Below are 12,390 nucleotides of genomic sequence, written 5' to 3'. Positions count from 1 at the left end.
CAAAACTAATTATTTATGGTCATCTTACTCTCAAGATAGAAACTTAAAAACAAAACAAAAGACTCAAAAGTAAACTAACTAGATTTTAAACTATAGATAATAATAATAAACCAACCAAAATCGGCTCAACTTAAAATATAAATTCGTCCCATATATTGCTTTGATTTATAAATTCATGGAGTAAACAAAAAATCTGAAAATTTCAAAAAAATACCCAATCCAAGTGGGTGAGACCACCAGAGAATTGGATCCCAATCAACAATTGGACGGAATATGATTCACTCCACGAGCACGAAGGAATTTAAGAGAATAAGAGAAAAACTAAAAGGGTTTGCATTTTGGAATGGGAACGCCGAGAAGGGGATTGTCCGTATTCACAATTTCACGGCATTTGAAATTATGATTACTGTGTTCTAAAACGCAATGGGCATTTGGATTGAATTTGGGCTAATGTTAAAAAAATGGGCCCAAAACAAAGCTCACTACCAAAAAAAGGGGCCCAAAAGTGGAAAACAAACCATCACCTTCTTCCAGTTCACATTCCCTGTGGCTAGCCCTTCAATTTTCACAGACGGTTTATTGAAGTTTGAACTAATGTGGATGTAGAAGAAAAAGGTGATGAAGAAGATGAAGCGTCATACGGGTTTGACTCGAAATGGATGTGAGACATCAGTGTAGCTATAAAGGCACGACCTTTGCGAACCCGTTTTCAAGGTCTTCAACTCCCAGAGATCCCAGTGCAAGCACCTTCGTCAAGGTCTTCTGCTGCCGAAATCCCAGTGCGGGCAAGTGCACTAGCCCTGAAGTAGCTCCGCCCCTGCTCGTGACCAGTAATGGTATAAATGTGACCTTATTTTTTTCAATTAATAAAATATATTTAATTAAAAAATAAAAACCTGATTTTTGCATTTTCAAAACTTCAAACATGATAATTGAATTGTCAATACTTAGACCTTAATTGTGAATGAAAACCTCATTCTATTTTGCATTTACGTCCCCATTTTATCATATACGTAGCGTTGTGATGCCCAAGTCACATATTCAGTCGACAGGCTGTGATATATGCATGTTAAGCTCCCACATGACATTTATCGAGGGAATTTTTTTTTCTTTTTAATTTTCTTTTAGACAAGAAGTTTTGACATCTCAGTATTTGTAAAAATGTTTTGACAATTTTGCTTCGCAACAAATGCTACATGTCAGCCAAACTCGTGCATACTTGACAGCCGTTTCAACTTTCAACTAATGTCTATTGGACCATAGCTCTATGTAAATGCCAGATTAGGGACGTAAAAGTCAAATAAATAGAATAAGGACCTATTTGCTATTAAATGTATAGGTCAGAGACTAACATTGCAATTGCCAAAAGAATTTTGACGTTATCATTTTGCCATCAATATTTTCCAAATGGATTTGGAGTTCAGGTCAGGTTAGATGAGAAATTCAAATTGCTACTCAAAGCCAAATCACTTAAAAGCAATACACATAAGGGTTCCACATGCCTTTTCATCTAGTCAAGGCGGGTAATTTTTAACACAGTCGCAAAATATATTTTCGAAAAATAATTTTTTGTCAATAAATTCGAGAATTCCTAGAAATAAGTAAAAACAAATATCTCATCCAAACATGTTCAGAAATAAAAATCTATAAAAATAACTTTACTTGAGCTCGACCAAAATAAGTTTAACAAGCACAGACAAATAAAACGTCCTGTAATGGCCCTCACATTCTTATAGAACTTGCAAACGGGGGACTAAAACAAAAATGGACTACCTTAATATAGGAATTTACAAAATGTACACACATTTTGTTCAGTAACACAACCCTCCACCTGTTCTAACACTCCCATTGTCTTAGCAGATATGAGCTTATCCCATGTCTGTGTCAGGATCATGAAGTCCTTCATATTCGAGCTGCAACATAACAATTATCAGTTGATAATCCAAGTTAGGATTATTATATAGCAACAAAAAATTGCCATGTTATCGAACTTTCACAAACAAAGCACATAAATTTCCGATCAGTCTCCAAACTTTCATTTCCTAAGTATGTTGATCTCCCCTAGATGGAAACTATCTGTTTTATCAAGTCGGGGCAAATAATCTGTGACGGAAAATTTGCCTTTCCATTTAGCGGGACCAAATTACAATGGAGATGAAAGTTTGAGGACCCAAATGCTAGAAAAATTGATTAGCGACTAGTACACTTTACTTTTAAAGGTTTGAAGAATGCAGTTGCAAATTTCATGAGTATAGAAGAAAAGTTATCACCTTTGCTTCATTATGTGCCAATTTTATCCTGCGATATTCTTCTTGTGCTTGCTTTGATCGAAACATTGCCTGGACTCGTACAACAGATCTCTCGACACGTTCCTCAGCTTGTTTCCTGCTGGCTTTGAAGAAGTCCTCCTCCGCAACACTCTCTTGATTCTTATCAACGAGGTCTGCATCGGCCTGAACCTGAAGCCCCCGGAAACCCTTTCTCTTTAGACGCCAACGTAATATTGCCTTTTCAACGATTCCGACTGACCAAACAATCTTATGGTACTGCCTCCGGACTTGGAAACCCCGGAAAACAGCCTGCATTATAGAAGAATTACATAAAATGCTATTCGGCACAAAAATGCTTATAGTATGAATCGCATTTTGCCATCATCATTAAATACGAGTTGCTAGCATAAAATCAATGGTTAGGTATACCAGATTAATGGAAAATCCTGATAATAATACTAGGTATATGCAAAGGAAAATAGCATTTTTCTCAGTTTTCAAGTCATTCTGAGTTCTTACTAGGTGCTAATCAAGAAATTCAACATACCAAGCATATACCAATGAACTTGAGCATAATATAAAAAATAAAAAAAATTGCAAAATTTGTCCTCCAACTACTGTCCGAATAGCAAGTTGATCGCCAACCCTTCAAAAGATGCAAGTCCATCCTCAACCTTTCATTATGGTCGTACTCAGTCTCCAATGATTGGAACCATCAAAATCTTTGTTAAATCATCACATGGCCTTAGTGAAAAAATATCTCACTTCAAAATTCGGGCACCTCCAAGTTGACAAAGAAACCTAGGTTTCATAAATGGTGACATTTTTATTTATTTATTATTTATTTTTATTTTTATTTTTATTTTGGGAGGGGGGGAGGGGGGGGGAGGGTCATGTGACAATTTAATAGAGATTAAGCCCCCATTCTTGCCAAATTTTAAAGGGTGGAATAATGTTTTTTGAAAAATATGTGGTTGAAAAAGAATGAAAAGTTCTTTATTTATGTGTAATATTATTTTATGGAAGATTGTGTGATTGAAAATAAGAGAAAGAAGAATGAGAATGAGAATGAGAATGGGGGCCAAACGGAAGCTGAGACAATTTTCGTCGTTGGAGACTTCTATACAACCATAATGAATGATCGAGGACAGATGAACAACTTTAAGTGCAACTTTCCTATATCAAAATGACGAGAAAACAGCATGTAGGACTCACTTGAATTCTGGTTGCCTGACGACGCATGTTGAGGAAATCCTTTCGCATCTTCCAAGTACGAAATCTATATTGGATTTGTGCAGCAGCTTTAATCTTTTTACGCGTGTCAAAGTTGCGGAAAGCATGCTGGATCTTCATTGCTGCAACTATGTTGCGTGCGTCAATCTCCGGATTGGATGATTGAACTTCCTTGGTCCGAAGTTTGAATGAGTGCTCCCTAAATGCAGCATGAATACGTGCAGCTGCATCAGCAGCTGTCCTGTAAGCTGCCAGAGTATCCTTCAGATACAACTCCTCCGTGAAATTTTCATAGTTCACTGAATCATTTGTTGTGGTTTGCAGCGACCCACTGGCATTTCCAGCCAATGCCATATCCTTAAAATGTGCAACTAAGCCCTTTTCAGCAAGATAAGCTGCTAAACCATCATGACCATTTATAGAAGCAAGATCGGCAGCAGTGCATCCACCAGGGTTTTGTGATGTTGAATCCGTTACTAAACTTGGCTTTGCCCCAGCAGATAAAAGGGTTGCCACCATATTCTCCCTGAAAATAATTATACTCAATCATACACAAGGAAATGTTTGGCTAATCTTAAAAAATTACTTAAAAATAAAAAAGATAAGTCTGGCAGCAAATAAGTCGTTTAGTCAGTCAAAGTTGGAAATAAATTATTATTTTGACGGTAATCCCTACATTGCTGACAAAATTAAGTATCATTTTTACTTATAAATAAGAAAAAAAGGAACTTTTTATGCTAGCCAAACATATTTAGTTTACTTATAAAGCTTTAGTCTACTTATAAGCTTTACTTTTTATAAGCGAAGCCAAACATGCAAAACATGATGTTTTCAAGAACTTTGAAAAAAGTCCCCTGATGCGAACACTCAAATAGAAAACTAAAACTTTTCAACAATATCCCTACAATATCGATAATCCAGTATCATTACAAAGTATAATTTTGGATATTTATCTTACCACACAAAATATATGCAAACAAATTTTCACAATAAGCGGACTCAAGGAGAGGAGACATGTAGATGGAAAACGGAAACTGGGAGATTACGTTATACCATTTCATGCAGAGAACATAACTGTACCTTCCATAATATGCAGCCCAATGAAGAGCTGTCCATCCAAATTTGTCTCGATAATCCAACGACAGGCCGGACCATGAAAACGGATAAACAGCCCATGTATAACCTAGAATGGCGCATAAATGAATTACACCTTGACCCTGTTCATCACGTTCAGAAATTTTGCTCCCTGCTAAGACATTTTCTATCAACCATTCTAGTAGTCTATTCTGCAAGGTCAACTCAAACAAGCTATCTTTTGCCTGAGGGAAAGACATTTTGATGTCTTTTATTGACTCCATCAAATATTTCCAGCTATCGGAGATGAGAGAAGTTTTCTGAGAAAAATCTTTGGCTTCCTTCAAAGCATTTCGTGATACTTTACTGGAAAAGATATTCAGGCTCTTGGACGATGAAAAAAGCAAATGAGCAAGCCTTGTCTGAAATCGAATTTTTTCCCAATCAGAATTATTTTCTGGAGGTGTGATATTCACCTTAGGAGCACGAAACTCAAAGGAAAATACTTGGCTAATGGGCGTATGGCCATCAAAACTCAAGTACAGATTCACTGATCCCGGAGACTGAGGCAAAATTGAACAACGAAACACTCCAGATTGAACAGCTACTGTAGGGACCATAGAATCTCCACAGACAACGAATACATTGGACTCAGGGATGGGTAGTTGTCCTCCATGGAAAACCCCAACCACTACGACCTGCACAATAATGATTGTTATTCAGCAGAGTTATCCATATTAATTGTCTAGTTACATATCATAAACATACAAAAGAAATAAACAGTAATGTGCTAATAAAGTAAAAAATCAATTGTTGCCTTCCAAAATCATATTGGGTTAAAAAGGCAGAACTGATCAAATCTTAGATATAGACAAAAACAAGCACAAGACATTATTCTGAAATAGAAGGAATATCTACTACGAAAAGATTAGTGTCTGTTCGCAAGGGGGAAAAATGTGTTTCACTTTATTCTCAAAGAGTAACACGTACACCAGTTTATTACTTTCATGCAAATAGTAAGTAAAAGTGACATGCAAAATAACCTTTGTTTCTTCATTTGAAAGACCCCACACAGGTGAGACATCTGTTATGTTGAATATTTGCCCCGAAACAGATGAGCCATGGTTATCATTCATTGGAGGATTGAAGGGCTGATAACCATCTGAAATTGAAGATTCCAGAGTTTGATCATCTACTGATCCTGGGGAATCAGCAATTATATAGTTTATCCACCTTCCAAAACTGTCCTGCATCTGCGAAGCATCTTGGCTCAGATTATCTAAAGAATCACGTCCACCCAATGACCTCAGTCCAGGAACTGTGTTCTGCAAATTCACAACCACTTCACTTTCCACTGTCTGATAGGATATATTATTGAAAATATTGAGCTAACTGAATTAATTCCAGTAACATGCCCACAAAGATTGTTATAAGTTTCTCGGCATAACTTTTAGACAATTAGGCATTGTTATAGAGAAAAACTTTATAGCTTTTCGATTGACAAAAAAGTCACAATGTTCTATCTTCAAATTGATCGAAGAGATACCAGCAATTTAACAATCTAGTGAAATGATTGATATGAAAATTAGCAGCAAATTAAATAAGAAATTGAGTAGGCAGCTCGTCCAAAATTTCCATTCACACCCAAATTCGTCCACATTCAAAGCATATGAAAAGCAATATGAAAATATCAGAAATAATTGAATAAACCACGTAAATGAATATGCACATGCAGATCTATGCACCAGTCAACTTCAAGCAGAGATAAAGGTACAAAACACAAAAACCAAATCAAGAATGTGCAAAATCAAAGCCTCTAAGTAGAGATTGTAATAAAAGTTTCAGGCATACTACAATATTCTATGACAAATAAATTTATCACCTACTGCAGATGATCCCGTGAAGCAAGGTACGCTAACCAAAAGGACATTCACTTTCATACACCATCCTTAATCAGACAATGCAAAAATTAGACGGAAAGATCTCTTTATGGCAATTACCCATTTATGCTTGGTTTTAAAAAAGGCAAAAAAGGAACGACTTCCATCAATCGCTTTACAAGCAAAAAAACAAGGATGTATTGAGAATATGAGATCACACATTAAAATCAACAGTTCACTTACCTTAGTTTTGAAACTGCTCGTTTGATATTGATTCTGTAAAGCAAAGCTTGAAGTTTTACCTGCAAATAGCAAATTGCACACACGAATAAAGTAAATGATCAGCATGTCCATTAGAACCTTGTATTACAAATGCAAATACTTAAAAAATATCAAGTTCATCACCTTCTTCAGGTATAATTGACTTATTTGGATCAAATGGCACCAGAAGCTCATCCCATTCAAGTGTATTTATCTCATGAAGTCTCTGTTCATGATTTTTTATAGTCACACTGTCATTATTCACTGGAAAATCATTGAGAAACAAGTACTTCAACATTAGCCATATTCAAGGTAGAAATCATGTCAAAGACTTCAAGGTCCTGCTTATATAAATATATTTTGTTTGATTTGGAAACTCTACAGCACAACGTGTGAGAAAATGGTTTTATACATGGACCAAATATTTTCATTCGAGTGGTAAAAGTTGATATCATCTTCTATATTTTAATTTCACCTGATTCTGGTCTGGTGCTATATGCCCGATTAACCGCGGAATCAGATTCTTCCGAAGGCCAAGGAGCAGATGGGTCAGAGACAGCTGGAGAATTAGAATTCACAGGTGTGGCCGGAGAACCCTGCAATTGTATGATGAGTTAATCACAACCCAAGTTTCATCCAGATATAGAAATATTTGCAAATGAGATTTCGCGTGAGTGAAATACATACAATGCTCAAAAACCAAGGCTCCTAACCATTTATCACGACCTTGAGGTATTCACATACAACCTATGGCCTCAGATCAGTCAAAGAAAGGAAAGAAATTTCCATGCAGCTAATCTCAGTAGCAACTATCTATCTGTTGGCCGAGGTTACATATACATATGCATTAAAGAAAGGAACAAGGTCCAAAGAAAGCAAAAGGCACATCTAAAGCAATCCAAGCCATGCAAATAAGAATAATTATTCTGCAAAGGCGGGAAGTTGATCGATATATGACTTTAAACAATTTTCATTTATCAGAGACTTCAAGTTTAAGCAATCAGCAAGAAAAGTACAGGTGGCAAATTCAAGTGGCCTGGTATTGCCTTTCTATGCTACATGACCATTTTAGAGCTAATATGTAGAATTTAACAGTCGAAATCAAACGAATGAACTTCTATGAGTATACAAGTTCTTTCCGCACATGCATAAGCATATCTAAGCTGTACAATGGTTAACAAATTACTCATGTATTATTCTCCACAAATTCATTCTTACAAACAGAATAGGATCATCAATTCATAGAGATGTGTTGTCTTTCCAAAAGCATTATTCCATATATCAGCCTGGTAACATATATGAAGATTACAATACACAAAGAATTAAATTGCAATTAGTAAGAAGCAAACCTCTTGAGTTTCACGATAATGAACAAGGACAATATGTTCGAGTGACCTGCAAGAAAATTACTGACAACAATTAAAGTTTTATATGATCAGGCTTCTCATGTTCGGTAAAAGTGCATAAAGGTGTTTAAATGGCTAATATAGAAGCAATAAGCAAAAAACATAAAGATCATGCCACTTAGATTTCACAAGGTTTAAAATTCCATACTTGTCAAGTAGCCAGTAACATCTGCGAACAAAAGTCAGGTTATCTTCTCCATGTGCATAGTATACATGAATCCTTTCGTCATTACCAACCTGTATGACAACCAAAATTAATGGTAACTTGTACTGCAGATCTGATTGATGAAAATTTCTAAAATCAACTGGCGTGAAGTCAGATGGCATTTTTTTCATGTCTTAGCAATGTAGGCAAATGCATCAAAGACAAAAGTGGATAATACAAAACACAGCTGAGTGGAAACTCAAAGGAAGTGAAAATCAGTAATCCCTTTTGTGAAATTCTTGCAGAAACTATGGAAAGATAGATGCCTAGAAATGAAATCTTGTTGACATATTCCTAACCCATCCCAAGATGTGAAAACAAGAATGGAGCTATAGTGGGTAAAAAGAACGATGGTCCATGGAAAGATGACATCAAGTCCATGGAGTAAATCTTTTTAGAATATCCCTAACCATTCCAAAGAGTACTTCTACGTTTGTCGGTGAAGGAGGAAAAGGGTTCAAGAGTTTTGGCGAGAAATTAGAAAACAGATGACCAAAAGTCCATAAAGTGCAGCTTACTATAAAATCACTCGTCTTTAACTAACTGCATGAGATTTCACATAAGGAATAAACGATGGCACTATGGCTCCAAGTCATCATCCAACGAAGTAAAGTCAAATCCAGGGGAAACTAATTTCAATCATCCTTTGATGATTCCCATTCCTCTTTGCCATTTTTTCATTCAAGCCATGATCCTCCAGGTGATACAATTACATCATTTTGGTCACCCATCCAACATGCCAGGGTTACCCTTTCCATTTATATTAGAGTAAAAAGCACCACGGGCCCTGTATATGTAACCATGGAGAAGATTTCCAGGTTGCAAATTGATGTAATCCCTAATACAAATGAGCTTCAACAATCATTTGTAGATGTCACAGACTAATTGAATTGGCTAAGATAATACACATGAATGTATTAGTGAGTTCAAGTTGAAGCCAAGAGGGGTCATTTTTATCCAAAATAATCGGTAAAGAAGTAAACCCCATAACATACATATAATCTTTTGGCACCATATGACACAATCAAGGGGAGAAAGCCCTTACTTTCAAGTGTTCATGAGCTTCTTTGACAGTTCGTCCATCCTTTTTCTTCTTCCAGTTATGGCCATCTTTCCGAAAATTCCGCAGCTTCTTACGGTCAAACAATACAATTGTGCCACCTATTTCATTGCAATGAAATCAAAATATGCTATAAATTAGAACTGCCATAAATTTTCCTATCCCACTTCATCCCAATACATACACATATGCCTCTTTAGATGTAAGAACGGAACCCTTCAAATAAAATTCATTTTAATCAATCAGAAAAGGCATGGAAAAACATAAACGCACAAATGTATTACTTTTTGGCAAATTCACAGGCTTGACATGAATGCTGAAATACTTGTAATTACAGAGTATGGCATGAATCTCATTTGGTCTGAGCCATCTGGTCTTGGCTTCCTTCATTATATCGCCGAAGTCCAAATCTATCAATGCAACAAGATCGGAAATTAAAACTCCAGAAAATATTAAAATGAACATGAACATGGAATAGCTTTATTTATCATTAAAAAAACTTACAGTAACACAAATAAGCACATAATCAAATATGAATCAATCAATTCATAGAGACATTATGCCTTGGTAACACTCCAGTCGACATGTTTCAAGATAGATTATAAAAATTGATTTAATAACCATTCATTATAATATCAAAGGCAGTGTAAATAGTATATTGAAACTCACTTCAATGCATTGTTGACTCTACATTTCATTCGATATACATATTAACTCAATACAATTTGACATTGCTTTAACCCAATCCATCATGGTCAACCTGAGTTCTCAGGTCTGCATGCACAAGAGGCGCACATATATTTTGGCATTTTGCCATAGTTGGTCTGTCAAGTATAATTCTCTCTTTTTTTTTTTTTTTTTTTTTTTTTTTTCTTTTTTTTGCATTAATTTCTAATAAATTGTGTATTGATTATCCTGTACTTTCCATAAATTGGTCGCGGCAAAACTTGAAGCTAGGACTGGGCCACTATATGAGACGAGTCACACTTATTTATTTAATTTATATTTTCAACAAAAACAATCTAAAGTAAAAGAAGAAGAAGAATAAATAGAACAATTAATCATAAGCTTTCTTCCTATATCAAATCTTAGTGCTAAATTGATGCGAGATGATAAACAGGAAAACCCACAAGGCCCATTATACGTTGACCTAGCGACAGAAAATACTCAGACGATTAAAACTTTACAAATTAAATTACCAAATACACACAAAGAGAGGCGTATGTCTTCTAGATAGATCTACTCGTATCTGTGTTATACCTGCCATGGTACTAAACCCATGAATCTCGGACCCAGCGAGTCGACTCGGTATACCGATCTCCATTTCAGCAATTACTCAAGCATTCCACACCCCAAGTTTTCCCTTTATACTGTAGTTTCAATTAAATCGAGCAAGTTAATCGATCTTTCCACGCTCCAAGCAGTACACCGAGAAAGCTAAATTCCCGAATAAAAACGGATTAAATTGTTGTAATGTATCGAAACGAAACAGAAGAAATTAAATTGTGATCGATTGAGAATAGCAGATCAATTCCAAAACGACGTTTGTTGATTTGATTTGAATGAAAAATGGAAATGAGAGACGGTCAAATGAGAAAGAGAGACAGTCTTCCCACTTTATTATGTCGTCTTTGAATGGATAATTCAGTGCAGGTCCACGATATATTAAATTATGAGATAGGATCTTCACCTTTTCATTTATAGCGTTTGCACCCTCAACATTTTCTTTTTAGTCTTTACGTACTCAACGATAATATTTTGAGCAGTTTAATAGTCTACTGTCTATGCAAGGTCCTATCTGAGTTAGGAGAATAAATGAGTTGACGAACAACAACAATAATAAAGATAGTGGAGTCCTCGCAGAGATCTGACAAGAAATTAGATACGAGAATGAAAGTGAAAAAGTCGGAACAAGAATTATATTCTAGAGTATGTTAAATTTTGATTTAGGTTTGAAATGCAATATTTTATAGGTTACTAAGTGGAAAAAAAAAAAAATAATTGCTAAATAATTATTTAAAATGGGTTGTACCTAGTGAAGTATTGAGTAACTAAGTTATTTTTGTTTTCCTTCTTTCTTTTATTTTCATTTTTTCTTCCAAAATATCTTATATTCACCTTGTTTGGTAGAAATTATATCTAGATTTTTATCAAAGTCAAAGTTAGAGGAGCCACTTTTAAAGATGTTAATTGTGACAAAGTAATATTGTGAGGTTCTAAAAGATGTTAATATGTTACAAATTTTTTGTTATATCACGCCAAAAATGATATAAATGTGTTTTATTTTTTCTGTTATATTCATTGTTTCTTCTTCTCTTCAAAATAGATGTTTACAATTCCAATTCCTTCATCAACAATCTACAATTTATACGCTAATAAAAGCTGAATAAATATAAACTTCGTACAATACACATGACAACGACTAGTATTCTTTTAAAATTTGTGTTTAACTAAAATCTTGATAATCATAAACTATCATACTCACATTTTATGGAAAATTAGAATTTTTTAAAGTAAGAATTAACAAATTTTAAGCTATACATAATAATATTAAAAAAAGGTCAATTGAAGGTAAAGAGAAAAAGGAAGTAGATAATAATATTACCAATTCTATATCTCTAATTCGGTAACATCCGATAAAATTATCATTTCTATATATGTAATTCTTTTATTTTACTTTCACAGATTTCTCTCTAATCGTTTACAAACTTCTAAAATATTATTGTCTAATTCATTTTACTATTTACCTCCAATTGACTTTATTTTTGGATAGTAAGCACAAAACGTCTCCATTTTCCATTTTTTGATGCTTTTTCGCCACTATTTACACCTTTCATTACGAAAACTGTCATTCTATCCATTTTTTGTTAATTCATCTGTTAACTGAACACATGTACTTAGTTTTCTTTTCACATAGAAAGGGTAAAATAGTCTAACAAAATTTTGGCCCTTCCTTCCCTTAAGAAAAGCACGGTTACCTTGCGGTTTGTATTCAAAAACT

General features: G+C 34.8%; 1 protein-coding gene across 1 annotated transcript; it reads right to left on the bottom strand.

Annotated features, from left to right (window-relative positions):
- Positions 1–1,627: 1,627 nt before the first annotated feature.
- On the bottom strand, positions 1,628–10,991 carry LOC111371516 (calmodulin-binding transcription activator 5-like). The gene is made up of 13 exons (XM_022993552.1): positions 10,650–10,991; positions 9,674–9,799; positions 9,375–9,490; positions 8,273–8,361; positions 8,068–8,113; positions 7,194–7,314; positions 6,863–6,982; positions 6,701–6,759; positions 5,621–5,902; positions 4,584–5,275; positions 3,486–4,029; positions 2,271–2,579; positions 1,628–1,913 (listed from the first exon to the last, which is right to left on the bottom strand). Exons 1-13 carry the CDS (start codon positions 10,711–10,713, stop codon positions 1,869–1,871), a joined length of 2,613 nt encoding a protein of 870 aa, XP_022849320.1. The 5' UTR covers positions 10,714–10,991; the 3' UTR covers positions 1,628–1,868.
- Positions 10,992–12,390: the final 1,399 nt, after the last annotated feature.

The sequence above is a fragment of the Olea europaea genome, chromosome 22, assembly GCF_002742605.1.
Source record: "Olea europaea var. sylvestris chromosome 22, O_europaea_v1, whole genome shotgun sequence".
NCBI lineage: Eukaryota > Viridiplantae > Streptophyta > Magnoliopsida > Lamiales > Oleaceae > Olea > Olea europaea.
The sequence above is the reverse complement of the archived record's forward strand: the minus strand, read 5'-3'. Positions and strand labels throughout refer to the sequence as shown.

Coding starts and splice junctions, on each gene's coding strand:
- LOC111371516 (XM_022993552.1), bottom strand. CDS start 10,713: ATGGAGATCGGTATACCGAGTCGACTCGCTGGGTCCGAGATTCATGGG. Junction 7,315..8,067: donor ATTATCGTGAAACTCAAGAG/GTTTGCTTCTTA, acceptor ATACAATTGCAG/GGTTCTCCGGCCACACCTGT. Junction 1,914..2,270: donor TGGCACATAATGAAGCAAAG/GTGATAACTTTT, acceptor GTTATGTTGCAG/CTCGAATATGAAGGACTTCA.